At 43.6% G+C, this 20,994-nt stretch overlaps 1 protein-coding gene across 3 annotated transcripts in view; it reads left to right on the top strand.

Moving 5' to 3' along the window:
* Positions 1 to 18,067, top strand: part of fgfr1b (fibroblast growth factor receptor 1b) — a 48,943-nt gene extending 30,876 nt beyond the window's left edge. For 2 of the 3 annotated variants that reach the window (XM_054744025.2, XM_015973834.3), the window contains exons 7-17: positions 2,066 to 2,210; positions 2,290 to 2,480; positions 2,570 to 2,712; positions 4,139 to 4,260; positions 4,379 to 4,489; positions 4,588 to 4,778; positions 6,085 to 6,207; positions 6,289 to 6,359; positions 15,067 to 15,204; positions 15,285 to 15,390; positions 17,932 to 18,067. In XM_054744025.2, coding sequence (XP_054600000.2) covers positions 2,066 to 2,210; positions 2,290 to 2,480; positions 2,570 to 2,712; positions 4,139 to 4,260; positions 4,379 to 4,489; positions 4,588 to 4,778; positions 6,085 to 6,207; positions 6,289 to 6,359; positions 15,067 to 15,204; positions 15,285 to 15,390; positions 17,932 to 18,030 — 1,440 coding nt within the window. In that variant the 3' untranslated portion in view covers positions 18,031 to 18,067. Of the gene's footprint in view, positions 1 to 2,065; positions 2,211 to 2,289; positions 2,481 to 2,569; positions 2,713 to 4,138; positions 4,261 to 4,378; positions 4,490 to 4,587; positions 4,779 to 6,084; positions 6,208 to 6,288; positions 6,360 to 7,715; positions 7,797 to 15,066; positions 15,205 to 15,284; positions 15,391 to 17,931 lie in introns of those variants that run through there. The other variant, XM_054744027.2, reaches the window with a different exon arrangement.
* Positions 18,068 to 20,994: the final 2,927 nt, after the last annotated feature.

Below are 20,994 nucleotides of genomic sequence, written 5' to 3'. Positions count from 1 at the left end.
CTTCCTGCATGCGCTCTGGTTCTGCGACGCGCTCCAAGCCCCTCTCCACATCTTCAGCTCGCTGTGCACCTTACTTACGCGCTGACAGCGAGCTGCGCTGAGCAGCGTCCAGCTCAGATGTTCAGATAGGAATCTTTTGAGTGATTTAGCTACATCTGCGATGTGCGAAACGCATAAAGTGTCAGTTCGTCTGCATGCGTCGGGGTAACTCTTTCTATTCTTTCTCCGTCAAAATAAACGGTCAAATACGGGAACTATCCGATCAACACAAGCCCTGCTTTTAATTGTTCTGTTTTCTTATGAAAATAGATATAATTTAACTTGATTAACACCAGAGCCAGGCGCACTGCACCGTTATCTCCGTCGCTGTAAATGAGGGAAAAACAAAATGATCGGATCCTTTTCTGACCTTCCCCACCTACAAAGTTTAATTACAACAATCAAACATGACAGAGCCTGCATTTGTATTCTGAACAGTCTAAACATGTTTTAAAAAGAAACGTATGACAAAAGTGGCACCTGCTCAGTCAAACCACCAACAGGGTGAAAAATATCAAAATATTGTCGGCAGAGACGGGCTACAACTTCTGGATCTACTTTATATAAATCGTTTTATTTATCTTCTTATGAAAGATAACTTTGACGTACACGAGCGACCGGTACCGGCTGCTGTCACCTGTTGTGAGCAGCTCACTGCTGTCTGAGGGTAGGCCCCGCCCACATCACCGCGACTGCTGCGGTGTTTTCCTTACTGTGGGAAACGGGTAATAATGGCTCTTTGATGGGAACAGGTTGCCGATCCCTGGTCTATGTCTATGCAGGACAATAAAGTTTTGAGGTTTTATAATTACTTCTGGGGGCAGAGTTGCAATGACATGCGCACTGTGTTGCCCTAGCGCCAATTTAAAACAGAAAAGGCAGACAGGGATACAGGGCCAACATTACCAGTAATCAAAGATGTACCCGTTACATTTAAATCGGATGTCTGTGCTAATTTCGGTTTTGGGATCCTGGATGTGAAAGAATCACTTAACACAGTATTTGTTTACTATTTTTAAGTTCAGTAATATTCTATCTTAAAGCTGCTCTACCGAAAACATTATTTCTTATATTATTTAAGTAATTATAGGCAGCACACTTTAAAAATTATTGCTCACTATAGTGAATAGATGAATGTTCTGTTTTTCAGGGATTTCGAAATCAAAAAGAAATTGAAAACTATTCTACTGCTTTTATTAAGTAATGAAAATTTTTGTGTGAAGAATAGTGATTCATTTCAGACTCAAATCGAATCTTTAGGCAGATAATCGGAATCGGGTCGAATCGTGAGGCAGGTAGAGATGCACACCATTAGCGTATGCCCGGGTTTAAACTGATTAGCTCCACCTACTGGCACCTGCAAAGATCGCAAAAACAAGTAGAAGACCCTTCTATCAGGAGAAGGCTATTACACTGATAGACAATGTTCTTCCTGTAGGTTTCATCCTAAACATTACATACCACTGCACATAAAATAATACAGCAACAGGAAGGGCAGAGGAAGAGTTTACATTAGGGCTACTCAGTTGTGTTCCAGAAGGACCACTGTCCTGTATGTTTAAGCTGTTCCCCAGCTCCAACACACCTGATTCAAAGATTGAATAACCTGTTTAGCATGTCCTCATGTTCTTCAGAAGCCTGTTAATCATACATTGATTCAAGCCAGGTATCTTAGTGCAGAGAAACATAAATAATGTGTTGTACTGTCCCTCTAAGGCCAGGATTGACGGGTCCTGGTTTACAGAAGGTATTCCTTGTAGCCAAACAGAATAAAAATGTTCATTTCACTTTTGCATTACAGTGATTAACTATTGCCACTTCTGTGGCTCTTTTTGGATCTTCCAGCACACGCTATTTCCATATTACCTCGTATTACTAAAGAAAACTGGCTGCAGCTTAGTTTTAGAACCTCTAATGGACCAAACACAAGCAGTGGTGGAAGGTTATTACCAGTTTGAACAGTTTTCTAAAATTGAAGCAGGAATCGGGCAAAAACATCTCATTTTGTTAATTTGTCTTTTTTTAGACAGCAAATTTGAACTCAACCGATAAAGAAATGGAGGTTTTGACTCTGAAGAACGTAACTCTGGATGATGCTGGAGAATACACATGCTTGGCGGGAAACGCCATTGGTGTGTCCCACCACTCAGCATGGCTTAATGTGGTCAACGGTATGTCTAGATAGAATCCACAATCATAGGAAGGCTCCAGAATCTTCCTCTCAGCTCAGAGTGACTTTTCTTATCTCAGAGCTGCCACCCTCACCGGTTCCATCACAGACGTACTTGGAGATCTTCATCTACTGCATTGGATTCATCATCATCCTTATCCTCACTGCCTCAGCATTCATCTATAGGTTCTACTGCACCACGAAGAAGAGCGACTTCAACAGCCACCTGGCTGTGCAAAAACTAGCAAAGAGCTTTCGAATGAGGAGACAGGTGAGACAGTAGCTCTCTGTTCTTCTTCCTGTTTCCCTCCTCCTCCACCTAAACAAAAACAATCAGATTGTCTTTACATTTGTCTACAGGTATCAGTTGAGTCCTCCTCCTCCTTGCAGTTGGTGTGTTTAATGCGTCAGTCCCGTCTCTCCAGTGCAGCTACCACAGTCCTGGCAGGAGTGGCGGAGTACGAACTTCCTTATGATTCTGCGTGGGAACTGCCACGTGATCGGTATTACAATGCTTCACCTTCCCACCTGTCCAGCATGACTAAAATCCAATGTCAACATCCATGCTCTTTCATTATAGGCAGGCTTTGGTGAGCTCTGTGTTCAGGTCTGACAAGATTGTTGCCATTTCCAGTCATGATGTGGTGTTTTATTTGTACCCAGAGTAAAGAATCTGATGCACATTAAATATTTTTTTTTAGTTTATTTCAAACAAAGAAAACACATAATTTTTTTTTAAAATACGACTAACAGAAAAAATACATATCATCATCCCTTCTTCTCTGTTTGAAAAGGAGTAGGCTGAAGTGGAAACTTATATGTCCCTACCCCTTTATACAAGTAATTTTTACTTGTTTACTAAATCTAACACAAAACCTACATTAAAACAAACAAAATGGTACAAGTCACCAAAAAACCAAAAACCAACAAACCATATGGGAAAAAAAACACATCTTTTTACAATTGATACAATTTAATTTTCCTTAGAATAAAAGACACCCACATAAATCATCTATTTTCCTCTATATACTTGTTCAAATATGAATAGTTTTTAAAGTTAAATAAGAAAATAAAAATTGCATGGCAGCAAAAGCAAAACTCAAAGAAACATGCAAAGCACAAGAGGATGTGAAGAACACAAACACAACAGTGAAGACAAACGGGAGCTACATCAGGGTTTGACAAATCTGAAAGAATCTAAAAAATGTACACACTGAAATGATTGATTACTGAGAGACAACAAGTGGGCTGATTAGCAGATGAGTAGCAGGTGTCAGGAAATGATGACAAATGACATGGGACCTAACTCACAAACTAACCAAAACCCTGAGGGAAAAAATTGTAACAATTGTGTGTGTGTGTGTGTGTGTGTGTGTGTGTGTGTGTTTGTTCTGTGTGTCTCTGTGTTGCCCTGCGATGGACTGGCTCTCTGTCCAGGGTGTACCCAGCCTGATTGCCCATTGACTGCTGGAGATAGGCACCAGCCCCCCCCCCCCCCCCCCCCCCCCCCCAGCCCCCCACCCCCACCCCGCGCTACGACCCTACGTGGACAAAGTGGGTTCAGAAAATGGATGGAGGGATGGAGATGCTTAGCTGTAACTTTCTGAGAAATTCTTGTAACTCTTGAAGTTAAAAAGGGTGAATTACCTCTGCAACTTTGGCCTCCCCTACATCCCAAAATAAACTAGACACACACATGTTTGAAAAGCTGAGAACCTGGTACACCTAGAAGGAGAGTCTGAAGTTAATATTTAGGTTAGGCTTTTCAGCAAAGAAGCCCTCGTTGATCCCATTGTTCCTAATGTAACTAAACAGGAACATTGCTATTAAAAGAAGTTTTTAAAAGTCCAGTGCTCTTATAAATGTTTACTTTTCACAGAAGTCACATACCTCTAAGAGGAGACTCGAGCACAGTTTGTTGTTTTTCAGTCTCACGTTGGGGAAGCCTCTGGGAGAAGGCTGCTTTGGTCAGGTGGTGCTCGCTGAAGCTGTTGGGATTGACAAAAATAAACCCACTCGCCTTTCCAAAGTGGCTGTGAAGATGCTGAAAGGTGAGAAGAAGATGTGATTTTTATGTAAGGTGTCTCAGCTAGCCTTGTGTAGTTTCCTCTTAAAGCGACTGTAGATAGTTTGAACGTTGTCGCAGTGGTGATAACTTGTTGTGTTTAGCGGATGCCACAGAGAAAGACCTGTCTGACCTGATCTCTGAAATGGAGATGATGAAGACGATCGGGAAACATAAAAACATCATCAACCTTTTAGGCGCCTGCACCCAGGATGGTGAGTGTTGTAGCCACTTACTGGTACAGATATGTGGGATGCTTCTTTTCATTAATGAGATTGTTTTGTGCTTGCTGGGTCATTCTGACCTGGAACAGGCCCTTTGTATGTGATAGTGGAGTACGCCTCTCAGGGGAATCTGAGGGAGTACCTACGTGCTCGCCGGCTGGCTGGGTCGGAGTGCTGGAGCGGCTTGCAGCAGGCTGCACTGGGCAGTGTGGAAATCAGGGCGCTAGTGTCTGCTGCATACCAGGTGGCCCGAGGAATGGCATACCTTGCTTCAAAAAAGGTGACAAAAACACATTTTTACTTTTCTTTTATTTGACCTTAGATTTAAAACCTTTATGATGAAACAATGACTGGTTTTAATGGATTTTATGGTAAAAGTTTCAGCAGTTCCATCGCTGTTTTTAAGTGAGCTTGTCATTTAAACGGAACTTGAATTCCCCACATAATAATCATGATAAAAAAAATCACCCAATTTTCTTTTAACTGTACGTTATAACTGGGATTTCCTGATCCAGTGTCAATTACAGCTCTCAGTCCCTGTTGCAGCTTCTTTATTCATCTGCGTCAGCCTGGTGTGGCCATATTCAACTCTTAATCTGTTGTTGACCTTCTTTCCTTGTTTTGCATCAGTCAAGCCATAATACAACAGTTTGCTGGACCATTTATATATTTATTTTTTATCAGAATCTGGGGCTGGGTTCGAGGAAACAAACACCCATTTAAATTCTGTGAATTCTATGTTTAAAATCTGACTTAGTTTAATTTTTAATCTTAAGGTGTTCAGACGACGATGAATAAAATCAGTCACTAACAAAGACACATAACGGCAATCAGTTAAGTTTCACATTCAGCGATTAACATAAACAAATTCCCACATGATAAACTATTTTTAATGATCATTTCTGAATTATATTCATTCACTCTGAGTTTTTCATGCAGACTGAACATGAAAATAGTCTCCTACACCTATCTCCTGCATTAGCTTCTGAAAGAAAATAGACGGTGAAAAGCTAAGATTAGAAAAGCCTGAAAAATCTACGCCACACTTTCAATTAATGTTCATGGACTCACCCATCTTAACTCATGACGAGGAAGGCATCAGATGGAGATTGACAGAACGTCTTGGCTAGTAGAAGCTAACTGTTAGCATTAGCAACTCCACCACACAGCAGAACTTATGTGGGCTTGAGATATTTGTGGAGATAAAACATCCATGTCACGTTGCTGTTTTCCAGTCTGAGTTGAGATGTTTTACTTTAAATGGAAAACTGCAGCATTCCAAGTTAGACTTATTTTATATGAGTGAACTCAAATGCACATCATGTCCTGTCTTTGCTGGAGAATTAGGTTTTGGACCGAAGAAATGCTTCTCCTGTGTTGTGCCATGTGCCTCTTGTAAAGGTCTGAACTCTCCTCACTTCATTGGACTCCATGAACGCACCATTTAGTTTGTGATGTGAAACAGCTTCTGTCTGAGGATCCTGTTTGACCTGATATCTTCTGGATGTTGCGTTTGTTTTTTTAGGAATCTCTTAACTGACCTTGGATTATTTCCTCTTGACTCAGCTGTCACTTGTGCGTCTCAGTGTATTCACAGAGACCTGGCAGCCAGGAACGTGCTGGTCACTGAGGACAACGTGATGAAGATTGCTGACTTTGGTCTGGCTCGAGACATCCACCACATCGACTACTACAAGAAGACTACTAATGTAAGGCTGAATGGTTTTAACAGATGTAACCTTGATGAAATCCCAACGAGGGGCAGTGCTGATGTGTTGCTATGCCTACAGGGCCGTTTGCCGGTGAAGTGGATGGCACCTGAAGCTTTGTTTGATCGCATCTACACACACCAAAGTGACGTGTGAGTCCTTCAGTTCTGTTTGATGTCTGATAAAGTTTTTACCCATTTAAAGTACTAATCCAGAATTTGAAAACAACTAAATGCTCCAAGATGTTTTCACATTTTTTTTCAAAGTAAAATGTTGTTTAATACAATGCCATACCCAGGGTTCCCACGCGTCCTGGAAAACCTGGAAAACCTGGAAAATGATAGTCCAATTTTCCAGTCATGGAAAACACATGGAAAATGGGGGGAATTGCAAAATGTCCTGGAAATTTTTGAGTTGTCCTGGAAAATAATTTTCCATCCTTGTGGATAAACAAATGGATTAAACATTTTGGGCAATATTGGGCTGTAGCGCTTCTCCTTTAATTTCTGCATCTAGCTGGCACAGCGCCCCACATGACGCTTCCAACCAATCAGATTGCATAATCCCCTTCAGTTCCAGTTCCACTTCTGTTTTTCCAACTGTCTTTTTGGCTAGATTTACAGATTTTTCACCCCTAGATTTATTTCTCTAAAGAAGGGCCAAAAGTAGCGACTCGGTTCGCGAGTATTGCGTTATCGCAGTTTATAGAGCGAGAGGTTTTTCTCCTTCTCTCTGTTGAGTGACAAAGGAGCAGCGGAGAGCTTTTGTTTTTTTCACTCATGCGATGAGACGAGTGAACTTGAGGAGAGCTTCGGGATAGCAACGGAAAGCAGGTAGTCTACCGGACCCGCGCTCCACTCAGTAATTCATACTTGTTCTATCGTCCAACAGCAGAAACAAAAATATGTGAATGATAAAAATGTCATGCATTTGATTCTATCAAAATACTAAGTATGTGCTCAGAGGACAGAGCCTCAGCTGTTCATACTGTTTTTAGCTAGCTACACAGACCGCAGCCAGGTGGCAGTGAGAACTGGACAGGCATGGTCATTGAACAAAGTTGTTAACGTAATTAAATTGAATTCAACACGGCTAAATTAATAACTAGAATGATTTTAAGTGGTAACTATATATTTATCATAGTAATGTTACGTACAGTCCAGATTAAAAAGGGAGCGAACAACTACAAGTACTTATCTCTGAGGTAGAAAAAAATATTTTTCAGGTCCAATATGTCTGTGGTGTTAGCGGGAGATATTAGCCTAGTCATCTATCCTGAATCTTGTTTCTGGATGACTGGACTAACCTAAAATGACCAATACTGGAACAACAAAATGCAGTTTAACATCCAACTATGTGGAATAAGCAGTAAAGTGTAATGTGGTGTGTACAGTAAGTATAATACATAGAATATGAAAGATATGAAAGAGCTAAGGTTTGAAAAGTAGGCCTAATTTATTGTATAAACAGTAACAATCTTTCAAAATATGTCTCTGTGTCCTTTATAGGCAGGAGTGAGTGATGTCAGGAAGACGGTGCCAATTCAAAACTTTTCAAAACTGGCTTTTTGCTAGCCCCAAGACTCTCTGCCTGTGTGTTGGGGTTTACCCCAGTGGACGAGAGGGTAGCTTCCCTGTGCCTTCGGGTCGGGGAACGGGTCCTGACTGTAGTTTGCGCTTATGGGCTAAATACCAGTTCAGAGTACCCACCCTTTTTGAAATCCCTGGGACGAGTGCTAGATAGTGCTCCATCAGGGGACTCCATTGTCCTGCTGGGGGACTTCAATGCTCACCTGGGCAATGACAGCATGACCTGGAGGGGTGTGATTGGGAGGGACGGCCCGCCTGATCTGAACTCAAGTGGTGTTTCATTATTGGACTTCTGTGCAAGCCGCAGTTTGGCCATAACGAACACCATGTTCGAACATAAGGATGCCCATCGGTACACTTGGTACCAGGGCAGCCTAGGTCGCAAGTCGATGATAGACTTTGTAGTCTTATCATCTGACCTACGGCCGTATGTTTTGGATACCCGAGTGAAGAGAGGAGCGGAGCTGTCAACTGATCACCACCTGGTGGTGAGTTGGATCAGATGGCAGGGGAAGATGCTGCGTAGACCTGGCAGACCCAAACGCATAGTGAGGGTCTGCTGGGAACGCCTGGCAGAAGACCCTGTCAAGACGGTCTTCAACTCCCACCTCCGGCAGAGCTTTGACCGTGTCCCGAGAGCAGTGGGGGACATTGACTCCGAGCGGGCCTTCTTCCGCTCTGCGATTGTTGAGGCGGCTGTTGCTAGCTGTGGTCGCAAGGTGGCCGGTGCCAGTTGTGGTGGTAACCCCCGTACCCGCTGGTGGACACCAGAGGTTCGGGGAGCCGTCAGGCTGAAGAAGGAGGCCTACAAGGCGTGGCTGGTCTGTGGGTCTCCGGAGGCAGCAGATAGGTACCGGATATCCAAGCGGGGTGCAGCAGTGGCAGTTGCCAAGGCAAAATCTCGGGCGTGGGAGGAGTTTGGTCAGGCCATGGAGAAAGACTATCGATCAGCTCCAAAGAGGTTCTGGCAAACTGTCCGACGCCTCAGGAGAGGAAGACAGCAACTCGCTCACACTGTTTACAGTGGGGATGGGGAGCTGCTGACATCAACTGGGGCTATGGTCGGACGGTGGAAGGAATACTTTGAGGAGCTCCTCAATCCCACCTATGCGCATTCCGAGGAGGAACCAGAGCCAGGAGACATGGGGATGGACTGTCCAATCTCGGGGGCAGAAGTTGCTTAGGTAGTCAAACAACTACACAGCGGCAGAGCCCCAGGGGTGGATGAGATTCATCCTGGGTATCTCAAGGCTATGGATGTTGTAGGACTGTCATGGTTGACATGTCTCTGCAACATTGCGTGGTCATCGGGGGCAGTTCCTGTGGAGTGGCAGACTGGGGTGGTGGCCCCCATCTTTTAGAAGGGTGACCAGAGGGTGTGTTCCAACTATAGGGGGATCACACTCCTCAGCCTCCCTGGAAAAGTACTGGAGAGGAGGGTCCGATCGATAGTTGAATCTCAGATAGAGGAGGAGCAATGTGGTTTTCGTCCTGGCCGTGGAACTGGACCAGCTCTATACCCTTGCAAGGGTGATGGAGGGGCATGGGAGTTTGCCCAACCAATCCACATGTGTTTTGTGGATTTGGAGAAGGTTTATGACTGTGTCCCCAGGGGCACTCTGTGGGGGACGCTCCAGGAGTATGAGGTGGGTGGCTTTCTGTTAAGGACCATTCAGTCCCTTTACCAGAGGAGCGTGAGTTTGGTCCGCATAGCCGGTAGTAAGTTGGACCTGTTCCCGATGAGGGTTGGACTCCGCCAGGGCTGCCCTTTGTCACCGGTTCTGTTCATTACCTTTATGGACAGAATTTCTAGGAGCAGCCGTGGTGTGGAGTGTGTCGAGTTTGATGGCAGGAGAATCTTGTCTTTGCTTTTTGTAGATGATGTGGTCCTCCTAGCTTCATCCAGCTCTGACCTTCAGCTCTTGCTGGGTAGGTTCGCGGCCGAGTGTGAAGCGGCTGGGATGAGGATCAGCACCTCCAAATCTGAGACCATGGTTCTCGACCGGCAAAGGGTGGCTTGCCAACTCCGGGTCGGGAGAGAGGTCCTACTTCAAGTGGAGGAGTTTAAGTATTTCAGGGTTTTGTTCACGAGTGAGGGTACTGAGGGATCGGGGGATCGGGAGATCGACAGGCGGGTTGGTTCGGCGTCTGCAGTGCTGCGGACGTTGAGCCGATCTGTCGTGGTGAAGAGGGAGCTGAGCCAGAAAGCCAGGCTCTCGATTTACTGGTCAATCTACGTCCCAATCCTCACCTATGGTCATGAGCTTTGGGTAATGACCGAAAGAACGAGATTGCGGATACAAGCGACCGAAATGAGTTTCCTCCATAGGGTGGCCGGGCTCAGCCTTAGAGATAGGGTGAGGAGCTCGGACATTCGGGAGGGACTCTGAGTAGAACCGCTGCTCCTCCAGATCGAAAGGAGTCAGTTGAGGTGGTTTGGGCATCTGGTCAGGATGCCCCCTGGACGCCTCCCTGGGGAGGTGTTTCGGGCATGTCCTGCCGGCAGGAGGCCCCCGGGTCGACCCAGGACACGTTGGAGAGGTTGAATCTCCAATCTGGTCCGGGAACGCCTTGGGGTCCTGGTGGAGGTGGCTGGGGAGAGGACGGTCTGGAGCTCCCTAGTTGGGATGCTGCCCCCGCGACCCAGACCCGGATAAGCGGAGGAAGACGACGACGATTTCATTCAGCACAGTGGATTAACCTGATTCAGTTGCTGAGCAGAACAAAAACAGGACATGGAGATGACTTGATGATGCCACAATGTCACACCTCTGGTATGAACTAAAGTAGAGAATAACTTCTGTTTTAGTTGTGTTGCATTGTAAGTAGAGGAAAGCAGGTGGGCTTGTGAAAGACAAAAATCTTTCCACAAATATATTGTCAAAATAACGGTGTGGGTAGGTACAATATCATATCTGTTTCTAAATATATCGGGATATCGGCAAACCGCAGTTATGATAACTTGACTTGTACACTGAAAAAGTCTTGAAAATGTCCTGGAAAAGTCCTGGAAAATTATTTCAAGAAAAGAGTGGGAACCCTGCATACCATATCAATTTATTTATAAAGCACAGTTTAAAAATAGCATGGCAGCTAACCAAAGTGCTGTACAAAATGAGCCAAAGGCTCAGATGCAACAGAGAAATAGCATAAATCTAAGGAATTAACTATAAAATGCATAAAAACCAAAGCATCAAAAATCATGTTTAAAGACGGCAGTCAATGAGAACAAGTACAATCCCTATGCCAAAAAAAATTAAAGAGGAAAGAAAACTATTAAAACTAGCTAAAAATGACTAATAAAACTGAAAGGGCTAAGAGATATCACAAGATATGGGCCATTTGAGTAGATGGGCCATTCAAAGCCTTATACACAAAAGGCAAGACTTTGAAATTAATCCTAAATTTAACCAGAAGCCAGTGTAAATCAACAAGATTAGGAGTGATGTGCATGCGTCTGTCGGTATTGGTTAAAAATCTGGCCACAGCATTTTGAACTTTTTCTAGTATGCCTAAGGTTGATGCATTAATCCCAATCAGCACAAAATTGGCGTAATCTAGACTGGATGTAATGAACGCATGAACGACGCAAGATGCATGCGTTACTTTGAGGATGGATTCAAGACTTGTGATGCAGCACAGTTTAAAAAAGTAAGACAGTGGCGTTGACATGTAAAGTCATAGAGGGGTTGGAATCGAGTTTCACACCCAGGCTGGTGATAATTTGAGACTGAGTGAGCGGAGAGTGGGGACACCTGAAGCATCATTTGTGTTAGTGGGGTTGAGAAGGATGTCTTCTTCTTAGAGGAGAGCCGGGTTTTGACCTCACAGAGGCCTCACAGAGGCATTCTGACTAAACTGAAGTTGAGTGCTGTTGACTGAACTGTAGGTAAATTTGGCAATCGTCTGCATAGAAATGGTAGTTGACTCCGTGACTGGCTCTGTAAGTGTGCCCCAGGGCAGCTGTAGCTACATGGTAGCTCATCACCACCCGTGTGGGAATGTGTATGTGAATGGATGAATGATACAATGTAGTGTAAAGCACTTTGGAGTTCTGACTCTGAAAGCGCCATACAAGTGTGGGTCATTTATCATATTTTCTGAGAGGGAGCATGTAGATTGAAAAAAAGAGAGGACCCAGGATAGAGCCCTGAGGCACTCTCCATGGAAGTAGGACATCGGGAATAGAGCAGTCCTCAATATGGATGCTAAAACACCAATCGGTGAGGTACAATTTAAACTAGGCAAGGGCAGTACTGGTCACACCCACCCATGACTCACTGAGGTGAGAAGTAAGCTGCGGAAGAATTTCTTGATGAATTTTGAGATGAATGGGAGTCTAGAGATCTGGCAGCAGTTGGCACAGACAGACTGGTCCATAGACAAACCTTCACCATCTGACACTCCACATCCAATTAAAGCTTCTTTCCAGAGTATTTCTCTTATCCGATGGCACTATCTAGTGGCTGACAAGCATATCACACAAAAAGTCTATTCCTCGGTTTGTTTAAGATGGTGACATCACATTTCTGTTGTGCTTCTGTAGCCGACAGAGCTAAAACACGTTGTTTTACGAGTATTATCCTTATGTCATGCTGCGTTCTCATATATTTATATTTTAGAGACTTTCTTGTCTGTGAAAAGTTCATCAACTCTGCATCAATCGAGGTATTTCTTAAATTTGAAGCAAGTAAGCAGTAGTCTAACGCTATTGGTTAGTTCTGGTCGGTGCTCAGTTTCCTGTTGCACGGAGCTCTGCGGGGCAGGGGGCGTTGTTAGCAAAAAAAAAGACGTATTGCTTACATTTGATCACAGTACATGATGAGATAATCACTTTTACGGATTTCAGAAAAATCATACATCATTTCTGAAAGGGGAAAACTGCAAAAAAGCTTTAATCTAGGTTTAACTTAATTTCTAAAAAAAAAAAAAGAAAAAGAAAGAAAAATACTTTATTTCTGGTTTTGTTGAGCAGAAATCTGTGTATTTTAGTTTTTTAAACTCCAAAAAAAGATGATAGGGACTTGTAGCAAATACATTAACATTTTCTATCAATGCAGTTAAGGAAGATTTGGACTCATACAGTCCCTTATACGTACTGGATTTCAATTACTAAAGCTATGATCATGTTATTTCTAAGGCTAACACCAGTGTAATTTGGGATGACTTGGCTCAGTTTGGTAGAATGCCAAAAAATGTACACCTTTTTTTCGTTTGGTTTACTTTCACATTGTATTTCTGAAACCAGACCAAACCATCTGGATAATGTGCGAGTTACAAGAGCTGCTTGTTTGGAGAGGAAAAGCCTGAAACAATTATCGGCCCGCTACTGGATTGGACTTGTCTCTCTTTCTGGTTTGCTGCACAATCACACTGTAACTTAAACATACAAGAGTCTCATTTATTCAGGTGGACCCGTATTCAATTGTTTTATCAGCAGCAGAGCTCAGATTAGCGTTCTTAATCCTTCTGATAGTTCCCAAGCGTAGCCACTGCTGCAGCTCGCTGCTCCCCAGGAGGATGGGCCAAATACGGAGATGTACTTTCACCAACATGTGATGGTGACAATGGGACTTTAGCTTTATACAGCAGATTGTCAGGGGACACAGACACTGACCCACTAGAAGGGAACCAATCAGTGTTGCCCACTCCATTCGCTTGGTTTCAGTCACATGACCCTGTGTTCTGTTTGCACCTGAACTGATCTGCTCTGATTAGTACCTTCACTGTCTTGTATATAGTAGCCATTGCTCTAATTATTGACACTTTCTATTATTATTTTATCATGATTATATTCTTACTTCCTATATTTACTTATCTCTTATTTTTATCTTTCTTTGTGCACCAAGTATCGCAGGAGTTTCCTAATGTTGTGATTTCTCACACATGGCAATAAAACCCTTCTGATTCTGATTTATTCTTAATTCACCAATAGACATGTCAGATACTTCTCAAAACACTAACCACTAGTTGTCATGAGCTTTGACAGTACCCATAGAACACAATCACAAATACAAGTGATGAGTTTCCTCTTTAGGATTCACCGTAGAGATAGGGTGAGAAGTTTGGAAACCTGGGACAGGCTCTTTGAATGAGGTCGTTCAGGCAGCGGGTCTGGGTGCATTCTGGGGGAGATGTTTCAAGCATGTCCTGCAGCAGGAGGCCTCAGGGCTAACCCAGGATGCTCTAGAAGGCTTATATCTCTGGCTGTTCTGTGAATGCCTTGATGTCCCATTAGTGAAAGTGGCAGGGCAGAGGACAGCCTGGGCTTCCTGCTGGGGTTGCTGCCCCCGCCATTGAGATCTCGGTATGCTGAAGATGACAAGAATGAGTACTAGTTCCACAACATGATCCAGACCTGCCAAACGTGTGTGTGTGTGTGTGTGTGTGTGTGTGTGTGTGTGTGTGTGTGTGTGTGTGTGTGTGTGTGTGTCTCAGTGGATCAGACCGGCCATCTTTTGGTGGATGTGAATCGTTACGTGTAACATTACTTTCACTGTTGAAAATATTCCAGCCGAAATCTAAATGGGGGGAATAAAAGAAAAAGATCTGCGAAAAAAGAGAGACAGGCAGCAGTGTATCTGTGTGTGTGTATGTGTGGATGTGTATGTGTGTGTTTGTGAATTTTTTTTGCCTTCATAAAAATTGCAGATAGATTTGACCTGTATATAAGGAGAAACGTGATTATTTATACAGTTTAAATATGTAGCCACCAAACTGTTGCTCCACGTTTTGGCGGATGAGAGAGAAGCAGACAGGGAGAGACTGGTTAGCAGACCTGTTAATAATAAGAGTGCCCATGTGTCTCAGAAATTGTTGTCTAAATATTAAGAACAGTGGCCATGCTTGCGACCCTAAACTACCTCAGCTTGCATTTTGCACAATCAGCAAATAAAATGTGGACATGAGCCTCAAGGGAGCTGCAGGTAAATTAGCCCTGGTGATGTGTGCATATGTACTTTAACCCTCCCACTGTCTTTATGGGTGACCACGCAAGGAAAGTTGACCATTGAGCAGGGTTGATGGTTTATCCCTTGAAGTCCACGTGGCAGGGGTGAGGTGGTGCTCACTCCTCACTCCTGCCACGTGGACCCAAGGGATAAACCATCAACCCTGCTCAATGGTCAACTTTCCTCACGGGGTCACACCTATTAGGACAGTGGGAGGGTTAAGTTGATTTTAATATTGCATTCTTGAAAACAGAAACACCTATTGCAATATACAAAATAAATCATTACCATTAAATACATACATCTGTGCTCTGCTGCAGGTGGTCATTCGGTGTTTTGTTGTGGGAAATTTTCACTCTTGGGGGCTCTCCTTACCCTGGTGTCCCCGTGGAGGAGCTCTTCAAGTTGCTAAAGGAGGGACACCGCATGGAGAAGCCCTCTGCCTGCACTCAGGAGCTGTGAGCAGACAAACGCAGTGAAACAATCTGTTTAGTCGCTCGTAGTCATGTTGTAGAGTAACTCATCTGGGTTTGCTCAGGTATCTGATGATGAGGGACTGCTGGCATGCAGTTCCATCTCGCAGGCCAACGTTTCAACAGCTGGTGGAAGATCTAGATCGGACACTTTCTCTAATGACCAATCAGGTAACATCAAGCCAACCAGTACACTACAGTACACAGCAGTATGAGCCAGGCTTCATCTACTTCAGTTTTTGTTCTCAGTGTTCCAGCTAATCCCTCATTATTAATAATCAATACAATCAGCTGCTAGTTCAGCTCAAAGGAGACAGACACTTTTTTCCCTGATGGTCACACACTTCAGGACCTACTGTTCAAACATTCACCATGCCAAAGTTTGACTTATTTATAGGTGAAACTCAGAAAATTAGAATATTGTGCAAAAGTTAATTTATAATGTAGTAATTCAGCTTAGCCTGAGAGACCTTCTAAAAGCTCAGGAATCATGTTGGGATCTCCAGCTATTTTAAGAGATTGGTTCGGCATCTGCAGTGATGCGGACGCTGAGCCGATCTGTCGTGGTGGAGAGGGAGCTGAGCCAGAAAGCCAGGCTCTCGATTTACCGGTCGATCTACGTCCCAATCCTCACCTATGGTCATGAGCTTTGGGTAATGACCGAAAGAACGAGATCGCGGATACAAGCGGCCGAAATGAGTTTCCTCCGTAGGGTGGCCGGGCTCAGCCTTAGAGATAGGGTGAGGAGCTCGGACATTCGGGAGGGACCCAGAGTAGAACCGCTGCTCCTCTGGATCGAAAGGAGTCAGTTGAGGTGGTTTGGGCATCTGGTCAGGATGCCTCCTGGACGCCTCCCTGGGGAGGTGTTTTGGGCATGTCCTGCCGGTAGGAGGCCCCCGGGTCGACCCAGGACACGTTGGTGAGGTTACGTCTCCAATCTGGTCCGGGAACGCCTCGGGGTCCTGCCGGAGGAGCTGGTGGAGAAGGCCGGGGAGAGGACGGTCTGGAGCTCCCTAGTTGGGATGATGCCCCCGCGACCCAGACCCGGATAAGCGGAGGAAGACGACAACGACGGTTCATAAACATCGACTCTTTTGGCTCTCAAGAGGCTTCTCATGTTTTTTGTTTCTTAAATTAACTTATCACCAAACTGCGTGTGAACTGAATTGCTAATCTACAAAAATACACCATATTAAATTTTTATCATTTAATTTTCCAATCAACAAGCAGAGTGCATGCTATTTTAAACCTTTAAGAGCAAAGGTAGGCACAGTATATGACAAAATATTACCGTTGGCACTATTGAGATGTCATTTATCTTAAATATGAATTACTACCTGGAAAGAAAACACTTTGTTTCAGTGAAACTTCGCCCTTGCCCACTCCGACAAAACATGCCTACAAAGGCATCTTAAGCCTGATTTATACTTCTCCGTCTGGGTCGATGTGGAGACACGCAACGCCATTATGTGTTGGCACAAGGGCTCTCCGACGGGCTCACAGAGGGTGACTGACATGCCCAATTTTTTAATTATCCAATGAAAGTGACGGAGACCGCAAGCTTGTGATTGGTCAGGACATCGCTTCCTGTAAATTCATCAACAGCACTGCCATTGGCCTGTTAAAAAGTAAAAAGATCTTTAGCGGCAGACACGGTCATGAAAAAAGTCCGGAAATATGAATGTTTACCCGTGACTTAAGGAGTACAAAAATACAGAGCAAACATTTTCTAGTGGATAGAAATGACGGGAAATGTGTGTTTAGAGGTGGCGACCCCATGAAGAGGTGGAGGAGAATGAAGGATACATTTGTCTGTTATGAAGTCTCAGAACTAAATAAACACATTAGTAAATACACTATCATGGACCAGATACATGAGTGTCATGATGGCAGGTGACCACAGAAAAGCATTACGCCCTCTGCTGTCCTGGTGGGGAATTGCTTTGCAACGCTTCCCTGGTGACAGAGAAGTCCAAGAGCAAAGCGTCTCCGTCAATGTGTGTGCGTCTCTCCCCTGCAGAGCTGATGGAGGAGTATAAATCAGGCTTTAGGCAAATCAGTTTCTGTATTATCTACCTTAGTCCAGTAGTTGAGGCATCTGCCTGCCATCTTAGTTTTGACTCGAACTGACGTGGGTTTGAATCTCGGTGGTGTCGGCAGTAATTTATTTAACCAGCTGAAGCAGATTTCATGTTATAATATTTTAGTTTTATTAATTATTTTCTGCAAAAGAAAGTAAAAAAATTAAAATAAACCAGATTAGTCCTTACATTTTAAACAGTTTTACCAAGAAAAGGTTGAAAACATTACTGGCAAGTGTAGCAGGGGAAAAAAAGAAAACAAGTTACTGCTCAGACCAGGATACAAATCCCTTCTTTCAGTCCAACCAGACACCAGAGGCTTTTAATGGTCATCAGGCTTTGATGGGTCCTATAGGCTGTTGCATCGTACATAATCCACATTTGTTTAGAGGGTGTATTTAAAACATCCAACAGAATAACACACTGCGTGTTCTACTCAAACCACACTCATGTTCCTGTCAATTTAAGGCACTCTTCCATTAAACCCTCATTAAGTTCTGATTGGTCAGAAACACCAGAGTACAAAGCTGCTGTTGTTCAAAATGAGTCCTCAGGTCAGCCTTGTGTAAGTGTCTTTAATCATGTCAGTGACATTATGTAATGTGATGTCATGTGATCTAACCCTCTCCAGGAGTACCTGGATCTGGCCGTCCCTCTGGTCCAGTACTCACCCATCCAGTACTCCCCGGTCTGTGTCTCCACGCCGACTCATCCCTGTACCTCCACATAGTTGTTGTGGATACTCCCCCCCCCCCCCCCCCCCCATCCCCACCTGCTTCCTGTGTCCAGTGCCATGTTGTCTCAGATGACTTCACCGGGCAGAAGAGAAGGTGATGAGTTGAGCTCTTTTCTGCATCCTGTTGTGAAGAACAGCTGGACTGAGCTGGACTTCAGAAACCCTGTTGATGATGTAGATAGTGTGAATATTGTAAATATTAGTATGCTATGACAAAGATCAGCTTGAATTTCTCGCATCAGTTCTTAACATTTTGTGTAAAGTGTTAAGTTTGTGTCCATTAGCAGCATCCCAGACTCTCAGTAATGGAATAATATTTCAGTAATGAACTTTCGTGTTTTCTCAACTTATTTTCTTCACTTCTTTGTCATTTTGATACATTTTTACCAAAAATGTCTGTTTATTTACAACAGTTATCCTGTCCCCATGCTGTAGTTCTTTTTTAAAACACAGAGCAGTTTTGTTTACCTGTTTTCACGTTGATGGTGGTGGATAAACAGAGAAGGAAGTGACGCCACCATCAGCGTCAGCCTGAGGAAGTTTGCAGCCGCAAACGAAACGTAGCGGGAAACCAGGTAAACAAAACTGCTCTGTGTTTTAAAAAATAACTACAGCATGGAATTAGAGATACGACACAGCAAGAACACACCTAAGAAGTTATCCTGTCCTCTGGTTACAATGTATAAAATAACTACATACCAGTATTAAAATGTATGCATTTGAACATTTTTCTTGTTTTGCTTTTTAATGGTTAAAAATGAGAATTACTTTTAATGACAATTTTGTCTGAGGCTAGCTCTGTGCTTGTTTTAAATGTGAAACCTGAGCCAATATACTGTTTATTTAACTTAAATAAAGCATGCATTGTATAGTCCCGATGGAAATCCAGAGCTGTCATCAAAGGACAACCTGCAGCGCCTGGCTCCCTGGGGTCCAGAGGCCAGCTGGTGGCCGTAACACGTTAATATTGTTTTTAGAGTAAGTTGTGCAACACCTGGATTGAAGTGTGAGCGTGCGTTTATTAATCAAAGGCAACAGTCAAAACCTCTGAAATTCAGCCCCACCAGACCAGGAAACATTTTCTAGTCTCCTATGGTCCAGTTCTGGTGATCCTGTGTGAATTCTAGCCTCAGGTTTCTGTATAGCAGACAGGAGAGACACCTGGTGTTGTCTTCTGCTGCTAAAGTAACACCTTCTCCATTCTGATGCTCTGTTTGAACCTCAGCAAGTTGTCTTCACCACATTACCCAATTGCACTGAGGAGCTTCACTGTGATTGGTTAGTATACCTAATAAAGTAGCTGGTTTGATTATATTAAATAAAGTTAATGTATTTTGTGATAAATTAGGGCACATTTCCACTACCTGCTTTGGAGTTGCGCGGTCAGTAGGTGGCAGTGTGTAGCATCTGGCTGCATGTTGGTACAGAGTTCTTTCCAGGATAAACGGTCACATGCACAAGTATCTGACTTCATGCAGTAAACTGGTCCTTTTTAAGAAAAGACATCATACTTTGGTTTTCTGGCAAAGTCCACACACACACACCTATGCTTTTTGACAGACTGACACCAGAAGAATTTTGACCAAGTCCTGGCTTGTGGCTGCTGGTGGACGTAAATTAAAGTGATCCAACACTGTGTGAAGTGGTTTCTCTTAGCATTGTGCTCTGCAGCTGAATCAGGGAGAGCTGGCCAATAATTCTGTCAACAACCCTAACCTATTTTTCATAATCAATACTTGATTGTCAGAGCTGGTGGATTTTTGTTCTTTTGCTCATCTCCTGAGGATCTTGTGAATCATGAATATTGTTAATGTTTTGCTCCTTGAGCCATTACGTTTTGAATATAGCCTTAAAGCATGGTGCAAAAAATGACGTTCATCACCACACTGTTTTTTGGTGGTTGAGAGGAGTGCCTCTTGGAGGACATTTAGGACACATTCTTCTGTGTCCTGAGGCTAAACTGAATGAGTCCACTCCCTTGGCAAAGAAGCAGCCACACATTTATGGTCTCAGGATGCTTCACTGTTTGCATGGCATGGTACTGATCAGAACTTTTTCTCACCTTTTATTCAGATTCCCCAAATAATCAAACAAGGTTAATTCAAGAAAATATATCCCCGTCCTCAGCAGTCTAATCACAGAACGTTCAATCCAAATATGAGTACATTCTCATTCATGATGTTTTTAGAGAGAATTTGCTTCTTTGCTGCAGCAAGCCCTCCTCCAAAAGTCTTCCTCTCACTGTGCTGCATGGTCTCATACCTGTCTGCTAACATTTCTTTTTCACATGTGGAATGCTGATCTTGCACCTGAATCAACTTCTGGAGATGGTCCTGGTGCTGCCTTCCCCTTGGGTACCCTGAAGCCATCTTTGAAAATGGATTGGAAACTATCTGGAGTTTAGCCATATTGTCATCAGATAAACAGAGGCAACATTTTTTTCCATATCACGGCTGTACAAACATCCTGCAGAAAAGTGTCCTGTGTCTTTAGTGTAACGGCTGAGGACAACCATCTTTTATTTTTAAGTAACAGCCTATGGGACCATCCTTGGTCTAAAACTGTGGACTTCTTCAGTGGACAAACCCCATCTAAGTTTAGGGATAGGAAAGGATTCAAATGATCTGAAGAGAATGGTGCATATGGAGTACAGGACAAAGCTCAATGTGAATCAGACACAAAATGCCAGGATAATTATGTTATGGTCGGCCATATCATAAAGTGGCACGAATTGGTAAGAATTCCTTTTCCAAGTTTTATTCGAATCTGCTTCACATGTATCAATATCAGGCATCCATCTTAACTCCTCTAAGCACTTCTTTTCTCTCTTCTACCTACATTCTCCTCTCCTATACTGCCCCCTAGTGGTATACATAATGAAGTAGAAAAAAACTTTTTTTTTTTTTTTACCTGACTGGCTTCCTTCAATTCCCTCTGTTTTTGATTCCCACAGAGAGG

Source organism: Nothobranchius furzeri, chromosome 6 (assembly GCF_043380555.1).
Source record: "Nothobranchius furzeri strain GRZ-AD chromosome 6, NfurGRZ-RIMD1, whole genome shotgun sequence".
Taxonomy (NCBI): Eukaryota; Metazoa; Chordata; class Actinopteri; order Cyprinodontiformes; family Nothobranchiidae; genus Nothobranchius; species Nothobranchius furzeri.
The sequence above is the reverse complement of the archived record's forward strand: the minus strand, read 5'-3'. Positions and strand labels throughout refer to the sequence as shown.